Source organism: Oncorhynchus kisutch, unplaced genomic scaffold (genome assembly GCF_002021735.2).
Source record: "Oncorhynchus kisutch isolate 150728-3 unplaced genomic scaffold, Okis_V2 Okis03b-Okis08b_hom, whole genome shotgun sequence".
In the NCBI taxonomy this organism is placed as follows: domain Eukaryota; kingdom Metazoa; phylum Chordata; class Actinopteri; order Salmoniformes; family Salmonidae; genus Oncorhynchus; species Oncorhynchus kisutch.
In genome coordinates, this window is record NW_022261980.1 from 15,367,071 (window position 1) to 15,393,292 (window position 26,222).

The 26,222-nt window shown below is 48.7% G+C and overlaps 1 protein-coding gene across 1 annotated transcript in view; it reads right to left on the bottom strand.

Moving 5' to 3' along the window:
* The window catches only part of LOC109876910 (vacuolar protein sorting-associated protein 13C-like), a 225,678-nt gene that overhangs the window by 5,309 nt on the left and 194,147 nt on the right, over positions 1–26,222 (bottom strand). The window contains 3 exon segments of the mRNA XM_031812890.1: positions 3,670–3,784; positions 16,537–16,660; positions 19,871–19,916. Coding sequence (XP_031668750.1) covers positions 3,670–3,784; positions 16,537–16,660; positions 19,871–19,916 — 285 coding nt within the window.

Genomic DNA, 26,222 nt, shown 5'->3' on the forward strand with positions numbered 1-26,222 from the left:
ATTCAAATCTGGAGTGCCATAGTGCGCTCTCTGGGCCTTCGTCAAATCCAGAGCGTTGCCAGATTGTCCGTTTGTAAAATGGAGAGCGTTGAGTGCACGCGAGTAGTGTTGATCCGAGCGTTCAACGGCAGTCAAGCACCCAAGCTAACTGGCTAACGTCGGCTAACTACTTAAAGAACACCTCACTCTGACCGTTTTAATCGGCCTAACAGACCTGGTTAGGCTGTTTTCATGTTATCCAGAGCATTGGTGAATGGAACTGCACCTGGCAACAATTTAATTGCGTTTGTTTTTTTATGCTGACGTTTATTGACACCGGCCGTATTCTACGAGTGTAGAGCGTTTTGTAAATTAATCAGTTATTCTGCGCGAGAGGTAACAATGTCGATTGAAACGCACAACGACTATACCACTTAGCTAAGAATGATGTGAATCATCAAGTCAATAAACGTTGGGTAATTAGATCAGCAGATCGTTAATATACTGCCTGGCAAGTTTGATCTATTAGTAGCCAATTAAAATTAACGTTAGGTAACTAGCTAACATACCGGTACATACTGCTGTAATGCTATGCAGTTCGTAAGGACAGATAATAGGTTGTCAGCCAACATAACATGTAACAAAACTTATTTAAAAAGTTATTACATTGCCCAACATTTTCTTAACATATGTCATAATTAGCTAAAGCAATGAATGCATATGTTCTTCAAATCTGAAAACCTTGTGAAGCCACGCCCATTTTCTGAAGAATTGCATTATGGGCCCTAAAAGCACGGAAAGTGTGTCCACTGCATGTACACTTCGTATTTTGCCGAATTTAGTACAACATCCGGGAACTTTTGTCATACTAACTATATACATACTACGACCAAGAATCATACTATATACTCAATTCACGTCACGAATAATATGGTTAGTGGGGTGAGTATGAGTATTGGAACACAGCTCAATATCTTCATTTGTAATCTAATAATAAACAACACGATTGATTATGTTGTAGCTACACTTCCCTTTCTAAGCAACCTTTACCCGTCAACGAGCAAATCATCGCAATGGATTTTCCACATGTAATTAAGTGAGTGTATATCGGTTTATTAGATTTCAGGTTGAAAGTGACATCACACACAGACAATAGAACATAGTGAATGTATTGACCAATAGAAACAAACCATTACCCGTCACATAGTGAATGTATTGACCAATAGAAACAAACCATTACCCGTCACATTACATACATTCATATAGTTTAAGGCAGTCAGACTAACTAGGGAGTTATGGATTGTATATATATATATATATATATATGTTGGAAAATAATTACAAAGTATCTATCAAATATAACATTAATTTGGTCATGCTTCTTTGAACAACAGCACAGTTTCTAAATCATTTAGCATACGGTTATAGTAACTCCTAGACAAACGAATGTAAGAGTATAGCATCGATATATCATTATGAGTGCATACTGTATATAAAGATAGGAAAGTAATGATTTCCAAGGTGACGCTATGAACCTTTTATAAAAAATATTGCAAATGTCTGCTGGAGTATCGTTACTAGTCAAAAAAAACCAAAAGACTACATATCTTTAGTAAAATATTATTTTCAATAATTTATTATTATATTTTTTTGTATATAGGGTAGTTTATAAAGGGCTGGATAAATGATCTGCATATATTATAGCAGGCTAAATCGTTTCATTTCCTAATTCTGTAAATACGAAATAAATTGGAAAAGATTTAATTCGGCAAAAGTAATATAAAAAACCCTGACTTTAAAAAAACAAGACGGAGGTATTGTACGGACAGAGATGTTTTCCCTTTGGCATGCAAAACAATGCAGTCTTCAGCGAAGAAAACTGAATTAAGAGTCATGAAATCAGCATAGTATACACATTTACAAACCAGATATAGACAAGGGAGTTTGAACTTTGACACAGAGCTTCACCTGTGTGTGTGTGTGTGTGTGTGTGTCGACAACGATCAGACATTTTAACTGACCGTTGAACTAAGATTATTGATTACTAGGACTTGAATTACATCACGTAGAAAACACACAACCCCCATAATCAACCTCAACCCCTTCTATTCCTCATCATGCTGCATGAAGGAGAAAGAGAAAGGAGAGAGAGAGAAAGAGAAGGAGAGAGAGAGAAAGAGAAGGAGAAAGGGAGAAAGAGAAAGGAGAGAGAAAGAGAAGGAGAGAAAGAGAAGAAGAGAGAGAGAAAGAGAAGGAGAGAGAGAGAAAGGAGAGAGAGAGAGAAAGAGAAATGAGAGAAAGAGAAGGAGAGAGAGAGAAAGAGAAGGAGAAAGGGAGAAAGAGAAAGGAGAGAGAAAGAGAAGGAGAGAAAGAGAAAGAGGGAGAAAGAGAAGGAGAGAGAGAGAAAGAGAAGGAGAGAGAGAGAAAGAGAAGGAGAGAGAGAGAGAGAGAGAGAGAGAAAGAGGAGAGAGAGAGAAAGAGAAGGAGAGAGAAGGAGAGAGAGAAAGAGAGAGAGAGAGAAAGAGAGAGAGAGAAAGAGAGAAAGAGAAGGAGAGAGAGAGAAAGAGAAGGAGAGAGAGAGAAAGAGAAGGAGAGAGAGAGAAAGAGAAGGAGAGAGAGAGAAAGAGAAGGAGAGAAGGAGAGAGAGAAAGAGAGAAAGAAGAGAGAGAGAAAGAGAGAGAGAGAAAGAAAAACACACAAAAGGGAGGAAATTAGAAGTGGAAAAACACTTCAAGACCATCGGGTGTGTCAAAGAGAAAGAATGTTTCATTTCTGTAAAGACAAAAGATTAAACTCATTGGTTTCAAGACGACACTTTCAGATTGACATATAATACACTGTATAAGGAAAAATTAAAATATATAATTTAGAATAGAAAAGTGCAGAAACTGAAATAGGAAAAAGCACTAGTTGTTATATGGTCCCCTTTTTCTACGACCTGGACAAGTCTACCTCCAGCCATGGGTGTTTTAGTGTCCTAAGGTGGGTTGCTAACCTGGACAAGTCTACCTCCAGCCATGGGTGTTTTAGTGTCCTAAGGTGGGTTGCTAACCTGGACAAGTCTACCTCCAGGAGCCATGGGTGTTTTATGTCCTAAGGTGGGTTGCTAACCTGGACAAGTCTACCTCCAGCCATGGGTGTTTTAGTGTCCTAAGGTGGGTTGCTAACCTGGACAAGTCTACCTCCAGCCATGGGTGTTTTAGTGTCCTAAGGTGGGTTGCTAACCTGGACAAGTCTACCTCCAGCCATGGGTGTTTTAGTGTCCTAAGGTGGGTTGCTAACCTGGACAAGTCTACCTCCAGCCATGGGTGTTTTAGTGTCCTAAGATGGGTTGCTAACCTGGACAAGTCTACCTCCAGCCATGGGTGTTTTAGTGTCCTAAGGTGGGTTGCTAACCTGGACAAGTCTACCTCCAGCCATGGGTGTTTTAGTGTCCTAAGGTGTGTTGCTAACCTGGACAAGTCTACCTCCAGCCATGGGTGTTTTAGTGTCCTAAGGTGGGTTGCTAACCTGGACAAGTCTACCTCCAGCCATGGGTGCTTTAGTGTCCTCCTAAGGTGGGTTGCTAACCTGGACAAGTCTACCTCCAGCCATGGGTGTTTTAGTGACCTTCTAAGGTGGGTTGCTAACCTGGACAAGTCTACCTCCAGCCATGGGTGTTTTAGTGACCTTCTAAGGTGGGTTGCTAACCTGGAAAAGGTCGTATCCCTTGGCGTCCTCCTGGTCGTAAGGTCGGATGATTCCGTCCTCTCGGATCAGTCTGACCGGCCTCAGCTTGGTCACTTCCTCTGTCGACTCTGCCACCCTGCCAATCACAACGCGCCGTCAGATCGCAACGCACCGTCACAGATCTCACAGCCTGATCAAAATGCACCGTCATATCTCAGAGAGCCAATCAGAACGCACCGTCATATCTCACAGAGCCAATCAGAACGCACCGTCATATCTCACAGAGCCAATCAGAACGCACCGTCATATCTCACAGAGCCAATCAGAATGCACCATCATATCTCACAGAGCCAATCAGAATGCACCGTCATATCTCAGAGAGCCAATCAGAATGCACCGTCATATCTCACAGAGCCAATCACAACCCCACCATCCAGAAGGGTTTCATGAATCAAGAACAAGAAGTCGTTTGCTTTCGGACCCAAAACTCATAACAAAACTGCTCTGTAATGTCTTCCACAATGAGCCAGACACAGTAGCAGAGTAGGACCACATTACAACAAAAACACTCAGCACTAACAGAATCCTGCTTCTGAAAGAAATCACTAACTTAGAAAACCCGTTCAGCCCAAAGAGGGAGGCAAACGGTGCATGAGTACGTATGCGTGCACGTACGCGCGCACATGTGTGTGTGTGTGTGTGTGTGTTCCAGTATCTCACCTTTCGTTATCTCTAGTGTGAAAGCATGGAACAATAATTTCATCAGGTTATCAGGAATTGATAGGTGATTCATATGCTTTGTGAAGGATAATGAATGAGGTGGTGAATGGACATCAATACTATGTGATGGGGGGCTGTGTTTTGGCATCTCAGAACCACTGGGGAATTAGGAATGTTTTGGCTGAACATTAGGTACCTGAGAGGTGAGACGAGGAGGAAGGGAGGTTATGAGAAAGCTAGAGGGAGGGAGGGAGGGTGGGGTAAAGTGACAGTAGAGACTGAATGGTCTACTTGAATGTGTCGTCCAGTCAGAGTGCCGTTTGGAGGAGTCATTTGAGACCCGTATCAACAATGTAAACTAACCCAGCTACATGCCAGCACATTCCCCCCCCCAAAATGCCATTCCAGTCTATGATGCATTACAGTCTATCACAGCCCTGGAGCCCCCGGGGGCGATACAAAACCCCATTCCACTCTACGATGCATTACAGTCTATCACAGACCTGGAGCCCCCAGGGGCGATACAAAACCCCATTCCAGTGTACGATGCATTACAGTCTATCACAGACCTGGAGCCCCCGGGGACGATACAAAATGCCATTCCACTCTACGATGCATTACAGTCTATCACAGACCTGGCGCCCCCAGGGGCGATACAAAACACCATTACAGTCTATCACAGACCTGGCGCCCCCAGGGGCGATACAAAACCCCATTACAGTCTATCACAGACCTGGCGCCCCCAGGGGCGATACAAAACACCATTACAGTCTATCACAGACCTGGCGCCCCCGGGGGCGATACAAAACACCATTACAGTCTATCAAAGACCTGGCCCCCCGGGGGCGATACAAAACACCATTACAGTCTATCACAGACCTGGCGCCCCCGGGGGCGATACAAAACACCATTACAGTCTATCACAGACCTGGCGCCCCCAGGGGCGACACAAAACCCCATTACAGTCTATCACAGACCTGGCGCCCCCAGGGGCGATACAAAACACCATTACAGTCTATCACAGACCTGGCGCCCCCGGGGGCGATACAAAACACCATTACAGTCTATCAAAGACCTGGCCCCCCGGGGGCGATACAAAACACCATTACAGTCTATCACAGACCTGGCGCCCCCGGGGGCGATACAAAACACCATTACAGTCTATCACAGACCTGGCGCCCCCGGGGGCGATACAAAACACCATTACAGTCTATCACAGACCTGGCGCCCCCGGGGGCGATACAAAACACCATTACAGTCTATCAAAGACCTGGCCCCCCGGGGGCAATACAACTTGGGTTCCTGACATGTTGTGGATTTTATGTTGTCTAAATGTTTTTGTTTTGCAACAAAAAGACATTGCCAAACTGCCAGTCTCTGCATGGCAGTAGTCGTGCGCTCGTGCAGTCGGCCAATCCCAGAGGAGAGAACAGGTGGAGGAGGGGCTTCCATAAGCAATCTGACCAATGTGATGTTTAAGTTACTGAGATACAGAACGATCTGCTGAGAACAGCAGCTCTAATCTTTAAGAGATTTACGGTAACAATATAGTCTCGCTCTCTCCTAGTCTGTTCAGTCCTCATGGGTTTAGTGCAGTCGGCCAATCCCAGAGGAGAGAACAGGTGGAGGAGGGGCTTCCATAAGCGATCTGACCAATGTGATGACCAATGTGCTCTCTCCCAGTCTGTTCAGTCCTCATGGGTTTAGTCTGTTGGAACCTCACGATGCTGCAGAATGGAGCAGGGGGAGGAGTCAGGGCAGAAGCAGTGTTAACAATGATGGAGGGGAGGGGTTACATGTTGAGCGTTAACCAATCGTTTCCTTTGGTTTGATCTGTAACATGTTATAACAGCATAATAACTACTTTAACAGCATGCAGTCACTTACCTCTCTGACAGACAATCTGATCTATGAGAAAGACAACTAACCCTCCATGCCAGCCAAACCCCTCCCCTATAGTCCCAAACCCCTCCCTTATAGTCCCAAACCCCTCCCCTATAGTCCCAAGCCCCTTCCCTATAGTCCCAAACCCCTCCCAAAGTGATTCCAAACCCCTCCCAAAGTGATTCCAAACCCCTCCCCTATGATCCCAAACCCCTCCCCTATGATCCCAAACCCCTCCCCTATGATCCCAAACCCCTTCCCTATGATCCCAAACCCCTCCCCTATGATCCCAAACCCCTCCCCTATGATCCCAAACCCCTCCCCTATGATCCCTTCACTATGGCCGCCCGCCCAGTCATAACCAAAGCTTTCCCACATCTCACCAAATACTCACTCAACAGAAAGACAAAAACAACATCTCCAAGGCATTAACTTATGAGAAAACAAAATGAAAACAGAACAGTTAACAAAATTAGTCAGAATTATAAGGTACAGAACATAAAGCACCAAACATGGTTATGACCGGCAGACAGAGACATAAATAATGTTACACACTATACCACATTAAACAAAACAAATAAACCGCAATAACCCCTGTAGTGTCCCTCCTCTACTAACCTCTGTAGTGTCCCTCCTCTACTAACCCCTGTAGTGTCCCTCCTCTACTAACCCCTGTAGTGTCCCTCCTCCACTAACCCCTGTAGTGTCCCTCCTCTACTAACCCCTGTAGTGTCCCTCCTCTACTAACCTCTGTAGTGTCCCTCCTCTACTAACCCCTGTAGTGTCCCTCCTCTACTAACCCCTGTAGTGTCCCTCCTCTACTAACCCCTGTAGTGTCCCTCCTCTACTAACCCCTGTAGTGTCCCTCCTCTACTAACCCCTGTAGTGTCCCTCCTCTACTAACCCCTGTAGTGTCCCTCCTCTCCTAACCCCTGTAGTGTCCCTCCTCTCCTAACCCCTGTAGTGTCCCTCCTCTCCTAACCCCTGTAGTGTCCCTCCTCCACTAACCCCTGTAGTGTCCCTCCTCCACTAACCCCTGTAGTGTCCCTCCTCCACTAACCCCTGTAGTGTCCCTCCTCCACTAACCCCTGTAGTGTCCCTCCTCTACTAACCCCTGTAGTGTCCCTCCTCTACTAACCTCTGTAGTGTCCCTCCTCTACTAACCCCTGTAGTGTCCCTCCTCTACTAACCCCTGTAGTGTCCCTCCTCTCCTAACCCCTGTAGTGTCCCTCCTCTCCTAACCCCTGTAGTGTCCCTCCTCTCCTAACCCCTGTAGTGTCCCTCCTCTCCTAACCCCTGTAGTGTCCCTCCTCTCCTAACCCCTGTAGTGTCCCTCCTCTACTAACCCCTGTAGTGTCCCTCCTCTACTAACCCCTGTAGTGTCCCTCCTCTACTAACCCCTGTAGTGTCCCTCCTCTACTAACCCCTGTAGTGTCCCTCCTCTACTAACCCCTGTAGTGTCCCTCCTCTACTAACCCCTGTAGTGTCCCTCCTCTACTAACCCCTGTAGTGTCCCTCCTCTACTAACCCCTGTAGTGTCCCTCCTCTACTAACCCCTGTAGTGTCCCTCCTCTACTAACCCCTGTAGTGTCCCTCCTCTACTAACCCCTGTAGTGTCCCGTCTCTACTAACCCCTGTAGTGTCCCGTCTCTACTAACCCCTGTAGTGTCCCGTCTCTGCTAACCCCTGTAGTGTCCAGTCTCTGCTAACCCCTGTAGTGTCCCGTCTCTGCTAACCCCTGTAGTGTCCCGTCTCTACTAACCCCTGTAGTGTCCCTCCTCTACTAACCCCTGTAGTGTCCCGTCTCTACTAACCCCTGTAGTGTCCCTCCTCTACTAACCCCTGTAGTGTCCCTCCTCTACTAACCCCTGTAGTGTCCCGTCTCTACTAACCCCTGTAGTGTCCCGTCTCTACTAACCCCTGTAGTGTCCCTCCTCTACTAACCCCTGTAGTGTCCCGTCTCTACTAACCCCTGTAGTGTCCCGTCTCTACTAACCCCTGTAGTGTCCCGTCTCTACTAACCCCTGTAGTGTCCCGCCTCTCCTAACCCCTGTAGTGTCCCGCCTCTACTAACCCCTGTAGTGTCCCGCCTCTACTAACCCCTGTAGTGTCCCTCCTCTACTAACCCCTGTAGTGTCCCTCCTCTACTAACCCCTGTAGTGTCCCTCCTCTACTAACCCCTGTAGTGTCCCGTGTCTCTACTAACCCCTGTAGTGTCCCGTCTCTACTAACCCCTGTAGTGTCCCTCCTCTACTAACCCCTGTAGTGTCCCTCCTCTACTAACCCCTGTAGTGTCCCGCCTCTACTAACCCCTGTAGTGTCCCGCCTCTACTAACCCCTGTAGTGTCCCTCCTCTACTAACCCCTGTAGTGTCCCTCCTCTACTAACCCCTGTAGTGTCCCTCCTCTACTAACCTCTGTAGTGTCCCGCCTCTACTAACCCCTGTAGTGTCCCTCCTCTACTAACCCCTGTAGTGTCCCGCCTCTACTAACCCCTGTAGTGTCCCGCCTCTACTAACCCCTGTAGTGTCCCGTCTCTACTAACCCCTGTAGTGTCCCGTCTCTCCTAACCCCTGTAGTGTCCCTCCTCTACTAACCCCTGTAGTGTCCTGTGTCTCTCCTAACCCCTGTAGTGTCCCGTCTCTCCTAACCCCTGTAGTGTCCTGTGTCTCTACTAACCCATGTAGTGTCCCGTCTCTACTAACCCCTGTAGTGTCCCTCCTCTACTAACCCCTGTAGTGTCCTGTGTCTCTACTAACCCCTGTAGTGTCCCGCCTCTCCTAACCCCTGTAGTGTCCCGTCTCTACTAACCCCTGTAGTGTCCCTCCTCTACTAACCCCTGTAGTGTCCTGTGCCTCTACTAACCCCTGTAGTGTCCCTCCTCTCCTAACCCCTGTAGTGTCCCTCCTCTACTAACCCCTGTAGTGTCCCGCCTCTCCTAACCCCTGTAGTGTCCCGCCTCTACTAACCCCTGTAGTGTCCCTCCTCTACTAACCCCTGTAGTGTCCCTCCTCTACTAACCCCTGTAGTGTCCCGTCTCTACAAACCCCTGTAGTGTCCCTCCTCTACTAACCTCTGTAGTGTCCCGCCTCTACTAACCCCTGTAGTGTCCCGTCTCTACTAACCCCTGTAGTGTCCCGTCTCTACTAACCCCTGTAGTGTCCCTCCTCTACTAACCCCTGTAGTGTCCCGTCTCTACTAACCCCTGTAGTGTCCCTCCTCTACAAACCCCTGTAGTGTCCCGTCTCTACTAACCCCTGTAGTGTCCTGTGTCTCTACTAACCTCTGTAGTGTCCCTCCTCTACTAACCCCTGTAGTGTCCCTCCTCTACTAACCTCTGTAGTGTCCTGTGTCTCTACTAACCCATGTAGTGTCCTGTGTCTCTACTAACTTCTGTAGTGTCCCTCCTCTACTAACCCCTGTAGTGTCCTGTGTCTCTAACCCCTGTAGTGTTCTGTGTCTCTACTAACCCCTGTAGTGTCATGTGTCTCTACTAACCCCTGTAGTGTCCCTCCTCTACTAACCCCTGTAGTGTCCCTCCTCTACTAACCCCTGTAGTGTCCCTCCTCTACTAACCCCTGTAGTGTCCCGTCTCTACTAACCCCTGTAGTGTCCCGTCTCTACTAACCCCTGTAGTGTCCTGCCTCTACTAACCCCTGTAGTGTCCTGCCTCTACTAACCCCTGTAGTGTCCTGTCTCTACTAACCCCTGTAGTGTCCCTCCTCTACTAACCCCTGTAGTGTCCTGCCTCTATTAACCCATGTAGTGTCCTGTCTCTACTAACCCCTGTAGTGTCCCTCCTCTACTAACCCGTAGTGTCCTGTCTCTACTAACCCCTGTAGTGTCCCTCCTCTACTAACCCCTGTAGTGTCCTGCCTCTACTAACCCCTGTAGTGTCCCACCTCTACTAACCCCTGTAGTGTCCTGTGTCTCTACTAACCTCTGTAGTGTCCCTCCTCTACTAACCCCTGTAGTGTCCTGTGCCTCTACTAACCTCTGTAGTGTCCCTCCTCTACTAACCCCTGTAGTGTCCCTCTACTAACCTCTGTAGTGTCCTGTGTCTCTACTAACCCCTGTAGTGTCCTGTGTCTCTACTAACCTCTGTAGTGTCCCTCCTCTACTAACCCCTGTAGTGTCCTGTGTCTCTAACCCCTGTAGTGTCCTGTGTCTCTAACCCCTGTAGTGTTCTGTGTCTCTAACCTCTGTAGTGTCCTGTATCTCTACTAACCCCTGTAGTGTCCTGTGTCTCTCCTAACCCCTGTAGTGTTCTGTGTCTCTACTAACCTCTGTAGTGTCCCTTCTCTACTAACCCCTGTAGTGTCCCTCCTCTACTAACCCCTGTAGTGTCCTGTGTCTCTACTAACCCCTGTAGTGTCCCTCCTCTACTAACCCCTGTAGTGTCCTGTGTCTCTACTAACCCCTGTAGTGTCCCTCCTCTACTAACCCCTGTAGTGTCCCTCCTCTACTAACCCCTGTAGTGTCCCTCCTCTACTAACCCCTGTAGTGTCCCTCCTCTACTAACCCCTGTAGTGTCCCTCCTCTACTAACCCCTGTAGTGTCCCGTTTCTACTAACCCCTGTAGTGTCCCTCCTCTACTAACCCCTGTAGTGTCCTGTGTCTCTACTAACCCCTGTAGTGTCCCATCTCTCCTAACCTCTGTAGTGTCCCGTCTCTCCTAACATATGTAGTGTCCCGTTTCTCCTAACCCCTGTAGTGTCCCTCCTCTACTAACCTGTAGTGTCCCTCCTCTACTAACCCCTGTAGTGTCCCTCTACTAACCCCTGTAGTGTCCCGTCTCTCCTAACCCCCGTAGTGTCCCGCCTCTACTAACCCCTGTAGTGTCCCGCCTCTACTAACCCCTGTAGTGTCCCGCCTCTACTAACCCCTGTAGTGTCCCGTCTCTACTAACCCCTGTAGTGTCCCGTCTCTACTAACCCCTGTAGTGTCCCTCCTCTACTAACCCCTGTAGTATCCTGTGTCTCTACTAACCCCTGTAGTGTCCTGTGTCTCTCCTAACCCCTGTAGTGTCCTGTGTCTCTACTAACCCCTGTAGTGTCCTGTCTCTCTACTAACCCCTGTAGTGTCCCTCCTCTACTAACCCCTGTAGTGTCCCGTCTCTCCTAACCCCTGTAGTGTCCCTCCTCTACTAACCCCTGTAGTGTCCCTCCTCTACTAACCCCTGTAGTGTCCCGTCTCTACTAACCCCTGTAGTGTCCCTCCTCTACTAACCCCTGTAGTGTCCCGTCTCTACTAACCCCTGTAGTGTCCCGTCTCTACTAACCCCTGTAGTGTCCCGTCTCTACTAACCCCTGTAGTGTCCCTCCTCTCCTAACCCCTGTAGTGTCCCGCCTCTACTAACCCCTGTAGTGTCCCGCCTCTACTAACCCCTGTAGTGTCCCTCCTCTACTAACCCCTGTAGTGTCCCTCCTCTACTAACCCCTGTAGTGTCCCTCCTCTACTAACCCCTGTAGTGTCCCGTGTCTCTACTAACCCCTGTAGTGTCCCGTCTCTACTAACCCCTGTAGTGTCCCTCCTCTACTAACCCCTGTAGTGTCCCTCCTCTACTAACCCCTGTAGTGTCCCGCCTCTACTAACCCCTGTAGTGTCCCGCCTCTACTAACCCCTGTAGTGTCCCTCCTCTACTAACCCCTGTAGTGTCCCTCCTCTACTAACCTCTGTAGTGTCCCGCCTCTACTAACCCCTGTAGTGTCCCTCCTCTACTAACCCCTGTAGTGTCCCTTCTCTACTAACCCCTGTAGTGTCCCGCCTCTACTAACCCCTGTAGTGTCCCGTCTCTACTAACCCCTGTAGTGTCCCGTCTCTCCTAACCCCTGTAGTGTCCCTCCTCTACTAACCCCTGTAGTGTCCTGTGTCTCTCCTAACCCCTGTAGTGTCCCGTCTCTCCTATCCCCTGTAGTGTCCTGTGTCTCTACTAACCCATGTAGTGTCCCGTCTCTACTAACCCCTGTAGTGTCCCTCCTCTACTAACCCCTGTAGTGTCCTGTGTCTCTACTAACCCCTGTAGTGTCCCGCCTCTCCTAACCCCTGTAGTGTCCCGTCTCTACTAACCCCTGTAGTGTCCCTCCTCTACTAACCCCTGTAGTGTCCTGTGCCTCTACTAACCCCTGTAGTGTCCCTCCTCTCCTAACCCCTGTAGTGTCCCTCCTCTACTAACCCCTGTAGTGTCCCTCCTCTACTAACCCCTGTAGTGTCCCTCCTCTACTAACCCCTGTAGTGTCCCGTCTCTACAAACCCCTGTAGTGTCCCTCCTCTACTAACCTCTGTAGTGTCCCGCCTCTACTAACCCCTGTAGTGTCCCGTCTCTACTAACCCCTGTAGTGTCCCGTCTCTACTAACCCCTGTAGTGTCCCGTCTCTACTAACCCATGTAGTGTCCCTCCTCTACTAACCCCTGTAGTGTCCCGTCTCTACTAACCCCTGTAGTGTCCCTCCTCTACAAACCCCTGTAGTGTCCCGTCTCTACTAACCCCTGTAGTGTCCTGTGTCTCTACTAACCTCTGTAGTGTCCCTCCTCTACTAACCCCTGTAGTGTCCCTCCTCTACTAACCTCTGTAGTGTCCTGTGTCTCTACTAACCCATGTAGTGTCCTGTGTCTCTACTAACTTCTGTAGTGTCCCTCCTCTACTAACCCCTGTAGTGTCCTGTGTCTCTAACCCCTGTAGTGTTCTGTGTCTCTACTAACCCCTGTAGTGTCATGTGTCTCTACTAACCCCTGTAGTGTCCCTCCTCTACTAACCCCTGTAGTGTCCCTCCTCTACTAACCCCTGTAGTGTCCCTCCTCTACTAACCCCTGTAGTGTCCCTCCTCTACTAACCCCTGTAGTGTCCCGTCTCTACTAACCCCTGTAGTGTCCCGTCTCTACTAACCCCTGTAGTGTCCTGCCTCTACTAACCCCTGTAGTGTCCTGTCTCTACTAACCCCTGTAGTGTCCCTCCTCTACTAACCCCTGTAGTGTCCTGCCTCTACTAACCCCTGTAGTGTCCTGTCTCTACTAACCCCTGTAGTGTCCCTCCTCTACTAACCCCTGTAGTGTCCCTCCTCTACTAACCCGTAGTGTCCTGTCTCTACTAACCCCTGTAGTGTCCCTCCTCTACTAACCCCTGTAGTGTCCTGCCTCTACTAACCCCTGTAGTGTCCCGCCTCTACTAACCCCTGTAGTGTCCTGTGTCTCTACTAACCTCTGTAGTGTCCCTCCTCTACTAACCCCTGTAGTGTCCTGTGCCTCTACTAACCTCTGTAGTGTCCCTCCTCTACTAACCCCTGTAGTGTCCCTCTACTAACCTCTGTAGTGTCCTGTGTCTCTACTAACCCCTGTAGTGTCCTGTGTCTCTACTAACCTCTGTAGTGTCCCTCCTCTACTAACCCCTGTAGTGTCCTGTGTCTCTAACCCCTGTAGTGTCCTGTGTCTCTAACCCCTGTAGTGTTCTGTGTCTCTAACCTCTGTAGTGTCCTGTATCTCTACTAACCCCTGTAGTGTCCTGTGTCTCTCCTAACCCCTGTAGTGTTCTGTGTCTCTACTAACCTCTGTAGTGTCCCTTCTCTACTAACCCCTGTAGTGTCCCTCCTCTACTAACCCCTGTAGTGTCCTGTGTCTCTACTAACCCCTGTAGTGTCCCTCCTCTACTAACCCCTGTAGTGTCCTGTGTCTCTACTAACCCCTGTAGTGTCCCTCCTCTACTAACCCCTGTAGTGTCCCTCCTCTACTAACCCCTGTAGTGTCCCTCCTCTACTAACCCCTGTAGTGTCCCTCCTCTACTAACCCCTGTAGTGTCCCTCCTCTACTAACCCCTGTAGTGTCCCTCCTCTACTAACCCCTGTAGTGTCCCTCCTCTACTAACCCCTGTAGTGTCCTGTGTCTCTACTAACCCCTGTAGTGTCCCATCTCTCCTAACCTCTGTAGTGTCCCGTCTCTCCTAACATCTGTAGTGTCCCGTTTCTCCTAACCCCTGTAGTGTCCCTCCTCTACTAACCTCTGTAGTGTCCCTCCTCTACTAACCCCTGTAGTGTCCCTCTACTAACCCCTGTAGTGTCCCGTCTCTCCTAACCCCCGTAGTGTCCCGCCTCTACTAACCCCTGTAGTGTCCCGCCTCTACTAACCCCTGTAGTGTCCCGCCTCTACTAACCCCTGTAGTGTCCCGTCTCTACTAACCCCTGTAGTGTCCCTCCTCTACTAACCCCTGTAGTATCCTGTGTCTCTACTAACCCCTGTAGTGTCCTGTGTCTCTCCTAACCCCTGTAGTGTCCTGTGTCTCTACTAACCCCTGTAGTGTCCTGTGTCTCTACTAACCCCTGTAGTGTCCCTCCTCTACTAACCCCTGTAGTGTCCCGTCTCTACTAACCCCTGTAGTGTCCCTCCTCTACTAACCCCTGTAGTGTCCCTCCTCTACTAACCCCTGTAGTGTCCCTCCTCTACTAACCCCTGTAGTGTCCCTCCTCTACTAACCCCTGTAGTGTCCCTCCTCTACTAACCCCTGTAGTGTCCCTCCTCCACTAACCCCTGTAGTGTCCTGTGTCTCTACTAACCCCTGTAGTGTCCCTCCTCTACTAACCCCTGTAGTGTCCCTCCTCTACTAACCCCTGTAGTGTCTCTCCTCTACTAACCCCTGTAGTGTCCCGTCTCTACTAACCCCTGTAGTGTCCCGTCTCTACTAACCTCTGTAGTGTCCCGTCTCTACTAACCCATGTAGTGTCCTGTCTCTACTAACCCATGTAGTGTCCTGTCTCTACTAACCCCTGTAGTGTCCCTTCTCTACTAACCCCTGTAGTGTCCCGTCTCTACTAACATCTGTAGTGTCCTGTGTCTCTACTAACCTCTAGTGTCCTGTGTCTCTACTAACCTCTAGTGTCCTGTGTCTCTACTAACCTCTGTAGTGTCCTGTATCTACTAACCTCTGTAGTGTCCTGTGTCTCTACTAACCTCTGTAGTGTCCTGTGTCTCTACTAACCCCTGTAGTGTCCTGTGTCTCTACTAACCTCTGTAGTGTCCCTCCTCTACTAACCCCTGTAGTGTCCCTCCTCTACTAACCCCTGTAGTATCCTGTGTCTCTACTAACCCCTGTAGTGTCCTGTCTCTACTAACCCCTGTAGTGTCCCTCCTCTACTAACCCCTGTAGTGTCCCTCCTCTACTAACCCCTGTAGTGTCCCGTCTCTACTAACCCCTGTAGTGTCCCTCCTCTACTAACCCCTGTAGTGTCCCTCCTCTACTAACCCCTGTAGTGTCCTGTGTCTCTACTAACCCCTGTAGTGTCCTGTGTCTCTACTAACCCCTGTAGTGTCCCTCCTCTACTAACCCCTGTAGTGTCCCTCCTCTACTAACCCCTGTAGTGTCCCGTCTCTACTAACCCCTGTAGTGTCCCTCCTCTACTAACCCCTGTAGTGTCCCTCCTCTACTAACCCCTGTAGTGTCCTGTGTCTCTACTAACCCCTGTAGTGTCCTGTGTCTCTACTAACCTCTGTAGTGTCACTCCTCTACTAACCATATAAAATCACAACAACACAGGACACAGGACACCAAGTGGGATGTTGCTATAGTTTTGTGGGATGTTGCTCTGTAGTGTCCCGTCTCTACTAACCTGTGTAATGTCCCGCCTCCACTAACCCCTGTAGTGTCCCGCCTCCACTAACCCCTGTAGTGTCCCGCCTCCACTAACCCCTGTAGTGTCCCGCCTCCACTAACCCCTGTAGTGTCCCGCCTCCACTAACCCCTGTAGTGTCCCGCCTCCACTAACCCCTGTAGTGTCCCTCCTCTACTAACCTCTGTAGTGTCCCATCTCTACTAACCTCTGTAGTGTCCCGTCTCTACTAACCCCTGTAGTGTCCCGTCTCTACTAACCCCTGTAGTGTCCCTCCTCTACTAACCCCTGTAGTGTCCCTTCTCTACTAACCCCTGTAGTGTCCCGTCTCTCCTAACCCCTGTAGTGTCCCGTCTCCACTAACCCCTGTAGTGTCCCGCCTCCACTAACCCCTGTAGTGTCCCGCCTCCACTAACCCCTGTAGTGTCCCGCCTCCACTAACCCCTGTAGTGTCCCGTCTCTACTAACCTCTGTAGTGTCCCTCCTCTACTAACCCCTGTAGTGTCCCGTCTCTACTAACCCCTGTAGTGTCCTGCCTCTACTAACCTCTGTAATGTCCTGTGTCTACTAACCTCTGTAGTGTCCTGTGTCTCTACTAACCTCTGCAGTGTCCTGTATTTGTCTCTACTAACCTCTGTAGTGTCCTGTGTCTCTCTACTAACCTCTGTAGTGTCCTGTATGTCTCTACTAACCTCTGTATGCCTTGGAAGGTGCTGGAGGCCATGTCTACGATGCCCCCTGTCGGCCTGGCCACCACCCCCACCAGACCCTTCCCTATGCCCTTGAAGAACCCCGCCGCTCCCTCCTTCTTGGCCCCTGAGGGGGGCGATAGAGAGACAGAGAATCAATCAAGAGTTAGAGAAAAGTTAGAAAAGTTTAACGCACAAAACCAACTACACACTGGAAATATAGTAATGACATGTTCAACATACGCTGAGCGTACAAAACATTAAGAACACCTTCCTAATATTGAGTTGCACACCCCCCCCCCCCCCCCGTAATACTTAGAGAAGATCTTAGGTCAAGTGTTATTGAAGTGTTGTGGTTGCTATAGGCCACCAAGTGGGGTGTTGCTATAGGCCACCAAGTGGGGTGCTGCTATAGGCCACCAAGTGGGGTGCTGCTATAGGCCACCAAGTGGGGTGTTGCTATAGGCCACCAAGTGGGGTGTTGCTATAGGCCACCAAGTGGGGTGTTGCTATAGGCCACCAAGTGGGGTGTTGCTATAGGCCACCAAGTGGGGTGTTGCTATAGGCCACCAAGTGGGGTGCTGCTATAGGCCACCAAGTGGGGTGCTGCTATAGGCCACCAAGTGGGGTGCTGCTATAGGCCACCAAGTGGGGTGTTGCTATAGGCCACCAAGTGGGGTGTTGCTATAGGCCACCAAGTGGGGTGCTGCTATAGGCCACCAAGTGGGGTGCTACTATAGGCCACCAAGTGGGGTGCTACTATAGGCCACCAAGTGGGGTGCTACTATAGGCCACCAAGTGGGGTGCTACTATAGGCCACCAAGTGGGGTGCTACTATAGGCCACCAAGTGGGGTGCTACTATAGGCCACCAAGTGGGGTGCTGCTATAGGCCACCAAGTGGGGTGCTGCTATAGGCCACCAAGTGGGGTGCTGCTATAGGCCACCAAGTGGGGTGCTGCTATAGGCCACCAAGTGGGGTGTTGCTATAGGCCACCAAGTGGGGTGCTGCTATAGGCCACCAAGTGGGGTGTTGCTATAGGCCACCAAGTGGGGTGCTGCTATAGGCCACCAAGTGGGGTGCTGCTATAAGCCACCAAGTGGGGTGTTGCTATAGGCCACCAAGTGGGGTGTTGCTATAGGCCACCAAGTGGGGTGTTGCTATAGGCCACCAAGTGGGGTGTTGCTATAGGCCACCAAGTGGGGTGTTGCTATAGGCCACCAAGTGGGGTGTTGCTATAGGCCACCAAGTGGGGTGTTGCTATAGGCCACCAAGTGGGGTGTTGCTATAGGCCACCAAGTGGGGTGTTGCTATAGGCCACCAAGTGGGGTGTTGCTATAGGCCACCAAGTGGGGTGTTGCTATAGGCCACCAAGTGAAGTGGGGTGTTGCTATAGGCCACCAAGTGGGGTGTTGCTATAGGCCACCAAGTGGGGTGTTGCTATAGGCCACCAAGTGGGGTGTTGCTATAGGCCACCAAGTGGGGTGTTGCTATAGGCCACCAAGTGGGGTGTTGCTATAGGCCACCAAGTGGGGTGTTGCTATAGGCCACCAAGTGGGGTGTTGCTATAGGCCACCAAGTGGGGTGTTGCTATAGGCCACCAAGTGGGGTGTTGCTATAGGCCACCAAGTGGGGTGTTGCTATAGGCCACCAAGTGGGGTGTTGCTATAGGCCACCAAGTGGGGTGTTGCTATAGGCCACCAAGTGGGGTGTTGCTATAGGCCACCAAGTGGGGTGTTGCTATAGGCCACCAAGTGGGGTGCTGCTATAGGCCACCAAGTGGGGTGCTGCTATAGGCCACCAAGTGGGGTGCTGCTATAGGCCACCAAGTGGGGTGTTGCTATAGGCCACCAAGTGCGAACTGTCAGTATCTAAATATAATGTGTGAAATGCTTGATAGTGTACGTGATGTAAACAGAGAGGTCTACTTTTTGGGGACCTGAATATTGACTGGTTTTCATCAAGCTGTCCACTCAACAGGAAGCTTCTCACTGTAACCAGTGTCTGTAATCTGGTTCAGGTTATTAATCAACCCACTCAACAGGAAGCTTCTCACTGTAACCAGTGTCTGTAATCTGGTTCAGGTTATTAATCAACCCACTCAACAGGAAGCTTCTCACTGTAACCAGTGTCTGTAATCTGGTTCAGGTTATTAATCAACCTACCAGGGTGTTTACAAACACGACAGGAACAAGATCATCCACATGTATCGATCACATTTTTACTAATACTGTAGAACTTTGTTCTAAAGCTGTGTCCGTACCCATTGGATGCAGTGATCACAATATAGTGGCTATATACAGGAAAGACAAAGTTCCAAAAGCTGGGCCTAAAATAATGTAGAAGAAATCATACTAAATATTTTGCTGTGACTCTTATGTGGATGATATTAAAATATTTGTTGGTCTGTGGAGCATACGATTTCAAAACATTTCCAACAACCTGTTTTTGCTTTGTCATGATGCGGTACTGTGATGTCATGTTGCGGTATTGTGACGTCATTATGCGGTATTGTGACGTCATTATGCGGTATTGTGACGTCATTGTGTGTTGATTGACGAGGGCAAGAACCCCCCCCCCCCCCAAATTGAATCCATTTTAGAACAAGTCTGTAACATAACAACATGTGGAAACAGTCAATGTGTCTGAAAACATTCCCAGACTGCGACTGTATGTCAATTGTAAAGTCTCTTGTCTGTAATGTATTTTGCGTTAAGTGTCGGACCCCAGTAAGACCAGCTGTCGCCGTTGGCGACGGCTGTTTGAGATCTTAACTCAAATCAGATCTACAAGGTGTTGAAAGCGTTCCACAGGGATGCTGGTTCATGTTGACTCCAATGCTTCCCACAGTTGTGTCAAGTTGGCTGGATGTCCTTTGGGTGGTGGAACATTCTTGATACACACGAGAAACTGTTGAGAGTGAAAAACCCAGCAGCGTTGCAGTTCTTGACACAAACAGGTGCGCCTGGCACCTACTACCATACCCTGTTCTTGCCCATTCACCCTCTGAATGACACATAAAAATGTCATGTCTCTTTAATCTGACTCCTCCCCTTCATCTACACTGATTGAAGTGGATTTAACAAACAGGTGACATCAATAAGGGATCATAGCTTTCACCTGGATTCACCTGGTCAGTCTGTGTCACGGAAAGAGCAGGTGTTCATAATGTTTTGTCCACTCAGTGTACATTCTATATGTTCTCCAAATCCTTGAAGGGTCGAGAGAAACTTCTGTTTCCACACAAAATTGGAAAGGAAATATGTATTGAACATTTATGATTGATGGGAGAAGAAGAAGAGTTCAGCAACAGGTCAGAGCGTTGCGAATAAACATACCTTCCACAGGTTTGGTGACGATGCCTGTTACCCCACCAACGACCCCCTACAGAGAGAGACAGAGAGAGAGACAGAGAGAGAGAGAGAGAGAGACAGAGAGAGAGTGAGAGAGACAGAGAGCGAGACAGAGAGGAGAGAGGACCGTCAGGGCTCCATTGTATCCAACACAAAGGTCTATTCAAGACTAACAGGAGAGAACAACCTCTTGAAAACCACTCTGTCCGGGAGGAAATTACATTTAACATGAAATTGTCCTGAATGAAGAGGGTTAATTTGTTGTTGTGTTTTGAAAACCTTGGCCTTATCAAGACAAGTAACGACCCTACTTTAGGTCCTGAATCAACAGAGGTAGACGACCCTACTGTAGACGACCCTACTTTAGGTCCTGAATCAATAGGAGGTAGACGACCCTACTTTAGGTCCTGTATCAATAGAGGTAGACGACCCTACTTTAGGTCCTGAATCAATAGAGGTAGACGACCCTACTTTAGGTCCTGAATCAATAGAGGTAGACGACCCTACTGTAGACGACCCTACTTTAGGTCCTGAATCAAGAGGTAGACTACCCTACTTTAGGTCCTGTATCAATAGAGGTAGACGACCCTACTGTAGATGACCCTACTGTAGACGACCCTACTTTAGGTCCTGTATCAATAGAGGGAGACGACCCTACTTTAGGTCCTGTATCAATAGAGGTAGACGACCCTACTGTAGACGACCCTACTTTAGGTCCTGAATCAATAGAGGTAGACGACCCTACTGTAGACGACCCTACTTTAGGTCCTGTATCAATAGAGGGAGACAACCCTACTGTAGACGACCCTACTTTAGGTCCTGAATCAATAGAGGTAGACGACCCTACTTTAGGTCCTGAATCAATAGAGGTAGACGACCCTACTGTAGACGACCCTACTTTAGGTCCTGTATCAATAGAGGTAGACGACCCTACTTTAGGTCCTGTATCAAGAGGTAGACTACCCTACTTTAGGTCCTGAATCAACAGAGGTAGACGACCCTACTTTAGGTCCTGCATCAATAGAGGTAGACGACCCTACTGTAGACGACCCTACTTTAGGTCCTGTATCAATAGAGGTAGACGACCCTACTGTAGACGACCCTACTTTAGGTCCTGAATCAACAGAGGTAGACGACCCTACTTTAGGTCCTGAATCAATAGAGGTAGACGACCCTACTGTAGACGACCCTACTTTAGGTCCTGTATCAATAGAGGTAGACGACCCTACTTTAGGTCCTGAATCAATAGAGGTAGACGACCCTACTTTAGGTCCTGTATCAATAGAGGTAGACGACCCTACTTTAGGTCCTGTATCAAGAGGTAGACTACCCTACTTTAGGTCCTGAATCAACAGAGGTAGACGACCCTACTTTAGGTCCTGCATCAATAGAGGTAGACGACCCTACTGTAGACGACCCTACTTTAGGTCCTGTATCAATAGAGGTAGACGACCCTACTTTAGGTCCTGAATCAATAGAGGTAGATGACCCTACTTTAGGTCCTGTATCAATAGAGGTAGACGACCCTACTTTAGGTCCTGTATCAAGAGGTAGACTACCCTACTTTAGGTCCTGAATCAACAGAGGTAGACGACCCTACTTTAGGTCCTGCATCAATAGAGGTAGACGACCCTACTGTAGACGACCCTACTTTAGGTCCTGTATCAATAGAGGTAGACGACCCTACTGTAGACGACCCTACTTTAGGTCCTGAATCAACAGAGGTAGACGACCCTACTTTAGGTCCTGCATCAAGAGGTAGACGACCCTACTGTAGACGACCCTACTTTAGGTCCTGTATCAATAGAGGTAGACGACCCTACTGTAGACGACCCTACTTTAGGTCCTGAATCAACAGAGGTAGACGACCCTACTTTAGGTCCTGAATCAATAGAGGTAGACGGCCCTACTGTAGACGACCCTACTTTAGGTCCTGTATCAATAGAGGTAGACGACCCTACTGTAGACGACCCTACTTTAGGTCCTGTATCAATAGAGGTAGACGACCCTACTGTAGACGACCCTACTTTAGGTCCTGAATCAATAGAGGTAGACGACCCTACTGTAGACGACCCTACTTTAGGTCCTGTATCAATAGAGGTAGACGACCCTACTGTAGACGACCCTACTTTAGGTCCTGCATCAATAGAGGCAGACGACCCTACTGTAGACGACCCTACTTTAGGTCCTGTATCAATAGAGGTAGACGACCCTACTGTAGACGACCCTACTTTAGGTCCTGCATCAATAGAGGTAGACGACCCTACTGTAGACGACCCTACTTTAGGTCCTGTATCAATAGAGGTAGACGACCCTACTTTAGGTCCTGTATCAAGAGGTAGACTACCCTACTTTAGGTCCTGAATCAACAGAGGTAGACGACCCTACTTTAGGTCCTGCATCAATAGAGGTAGACGACCCTACTGTAGACGACCCTACTTTAGGTCCTGTATCAATAGAGGTAGACGACCCTACTGTAGACGACCCTACTTTAGGTCCTGAATCAACAGAGGTAGACGACCCTACTTTAGGTCCTGAATCAATAGAGGTAGACGACCCTACTGTAGACGACCCTACTTTAGGTCCTGTATCAATAGAGGTAGACGACCCTACTTTAGGTCCTGTATCAATAGAGGTAGACGACCCTACTTTAGGTCCTGTATCAAGAGGTAGACTACCCTACTTTAGGTCCTGAATCAACAGAGGTAGACGACCCTACTTTAGGTCCTGCATCAATAGAGGTAGACGACCCTACTTTAGGTCCTGAATCAATAGAGGTAGACGACCCTACTTTAGGTCCTGTATCAATAGAGGTAGACGACCCTACTTTAGGTCCTGTATCAAGAGGTAGACTACCCTACTTTAGGTCCTGAATCAACAGAGGTAGACGACCCTACTTTAGGTCCTGCATCAATAGAGGTAAACGACCCTACTGTAGACGACCCTACTTTAGGTCCTGTATCAATAGAGGTAGACGACCCTACTTTAGGTCCTGTATCAATAGAGGTAGACGACCCTACTGTAGACGACCCTACTTTAGGTCCTGTATCAATAGAGGTAGACGACCCTACTTTAGGTCCTGAATCAATAGAGGTAGACGACCCTACTTTAGGTCCTGTATCAATAGAGGTAGACGACCCTACTTTAGGTCCTGTATCAAGAGGTAGACTACCCTACTTTAGGTCCTGAATCAACAGAGGTAGACGACCCTACTTTAGGTCCTGCATCAATAGAGGTAGACGACCCTACTTTAGGTCCTGAATCAATAGAGGTAGACGACCCTACTTTAGGTCCTGTATCAATAGAGGTAGACGACCCTACTTTAGGTCCTGTATCAAGAGGTAGACTACCCTACTTTAGGTCCTGAATCAACAGAGGTAGACGACCCTACTTTAGGTCCTGCATCAATAGAGGTAAACGACCCTACTGTAGACGACCCTACTTTAGGTCCTGTATCAATAGAGGTAGACGACCCTACTTTAGGTCCTGTATCAATAGAGGTAGACGACCCTACTGTAGACGACCCTACTTTAGGTCCTGTATCAATAGAGGTAGACGACCCTACTTTAGGTCCTGAATCAATAGAGGTAGACGACCCTACTTTAGGTCCTGTATCAATAGAGGTAGACGACCCTACTTTAGGTCCTGTATCAAGAGGTAGACTACCCTACTTTAGGTCCTGAATCAACAGAGGTAGACGACCCTACTTTAGGTCCTGCATCAATAGAGGTAGACGACCCTACTTTAGGTCCTGTATCAATAGAGGTAGACGACCCTACTTTAGGTCCTGTATCAAGAGGTAGACTACCCTACTTTAGGTCCTGAATCAACAGAGGTAGACGACCCTACTTTAGGTCCTGCATCAATAGAGGTAAACGACCCTACTGTAGACGACCCTACTTTAGGTCCTGTATCAATAGAGGTAGACGACCCTACTTTAGGTCCTGTATCAATAGAGGTAGACGACCCTACTGTAGACGACCCTACTTTAGGTCCTGAATCAATAGAGGTAGACGACCCTACTGTAGACGACCCTACTTTAGGTCCTGAATCAATAGAGGTAGACGACCCTACTGTAGACGACCCTACTTTAGGTCCTGTATCAATAGAGGTAGACGACCCTACTGTAGACGACCCTACTTTAGGTCCTGAATCAACAGAGGTAGACGACCCTACTTTAGGTCCTGCATCAATAGAGGTAGACGACCCTACTGTAGACGACCCTACTTTAGGTCCTGCATCAATAGAGGTAGACGACCCTACTTTAGGTCCTGAATCAATAGAGGTAGACGACCCTACTTTAGGTCCTGTATCAATAGAGGTAGACGACCCTACTTTAGGTCCTGTATCAAGAGGTAGACTACCCTACTTTAGGTCCTGAATCAACAGAGGTAGACGACCCTACTTTAGGTCCTGCATCAATAGAGGTAAACGACCCTACTGTAGACGACCCTACTTTAGGTCCTGTATCAATAGAGGTAGACGACCCTACTTTAGGTCCTGTATCAATAGAGGTAGACGACCCTACTGTAGACGACCCTACTTTAGGTCCTGAATCAATAGAGGTAGACGACCCTACTGTAGACGACCCTACTTTAGGTCCTGAATCAATAGAGGTAGACGACCCTACTGTAGACGACCCTACTTTAGGTCCTGTATCAATAGAGGTAGACGACCCTACTGTAGACGACCCTACTTTAGGTCCTGAATCAACAGAGGTAGACGACCCTACTTTAGGTCCTGCATCAATAGAGGTAGACGACCCTACTGTAGACGACCCTACTTTAGGTCCTGAATCAATAGAGGTAGACGACCCTACTGTCGACGACCCTACTTTAGGTCCTGAATCAATAGAGGTAGACGACCCTACTGTAGACGACCCTACTTTAGGTCCTGTATCAATAGAGGGAGACAACCCTACTGTAGACGACCCTACTTTAGGTCCTGAATCAATAGAGGTAGACGACCCTACTTTAGGTCCTGAATCAATAGAGGTAGACGACCCTACTGTAGACGACCCTACTTTAGGTCCTGTATCAATAGAGGTAGACGACCCTACTTTAGGTCCTGTATCAAGAGGTAGACTACCCTACTTTAGGTCCTGAATCAACAGAGGTAGACAACCCTACTTTAGGTCCTGCATCAATAGAGGTAGACGACCCTACTGTAGACGACCCTACTTTAGGTCCTGTATCAATAGAGGTAGACGACCCTACTGTAGACGACCCTACTTTAGGTCCTGAATCAACAGAGGTAGACGACCCTACTTTAGGTCCTGAATCAATAGAGGTAGACGACCCTACTTTAGGTCCTGTATCAATAGAGGTAGACGACCCTACTTTAGGTCCTGTATCAATAGAGGTAGACGACCCTACTTTAGGTCCTGTATCAAGAGGTAGACTACCCTACTTTAGGTCCTGAATCAACAGAGGTAGACGACCCTACTTTAGGTCCTGCATCAATAGAGGTAGACGACCCTACTGTAGACGACCCTACTTTAGGTCCTGTATCAATAGAGGTAGACGACCCTACTTTAGGTCCTGAATCAATAGAGGTAGATGACCCTACTTTAGGTCCTGCATCAATAGAGGTAGACGACCCTACTGTAGACGACCCTACTTTAGGTCCTGAATCAACAGAGGTAGACGACCCTACTTTAGGTCCTGCATCAAGAGGTAGACGACCCTACTGTAGACGACCCTACTTTAGGTCCTGTATCAATAGAGGTAGACGACCCTACTGTAGACGACCCTACTTTAGGTCCTGAATCAACAGAGGTAGACGACCCTACTTTAGGTCCTGAATCAATAGAGGTAGACGGCCCTACTGTAGACGACCCTACTTTAGGTCCTGTATCAATAGAGGTAGACGACCCTACTGTAGACGACCCTACTTTAGGTCCTGTATCAATAGAGGTAGACGACCCTACTGTAGACGACCCTACTTTAGGTCCTGAATCAATAGAGGTAGACGACCCTACTGTAGACGACCCTACTTTAGGTCCTGTATCAATAGAGGTAGACGACCCTACTGTAGACGACCCTACTTTAGGTCCTGCATCAATAGAGGCAGACGACCCTACTGTAGACGACCCTACTTTAGGTCCTGTATCAATAGAGGTAGACGACCCTACTGTAGACGACCCTACTTTAGGTCCTGCATCAATAGAGGTAGACGACCCTACTGTAGACGACCCTACTTTAGGTCCTGTATCAATAGAGGTAGACGACCCTACTGTAGACGACCCTACTTTAGGTCCTGTATCAATAGAGGTAGACGACCCTACTTTAGGTCCTGTATCAATAGAGGTAGACGACCCTACTGTAGACGACCCTAC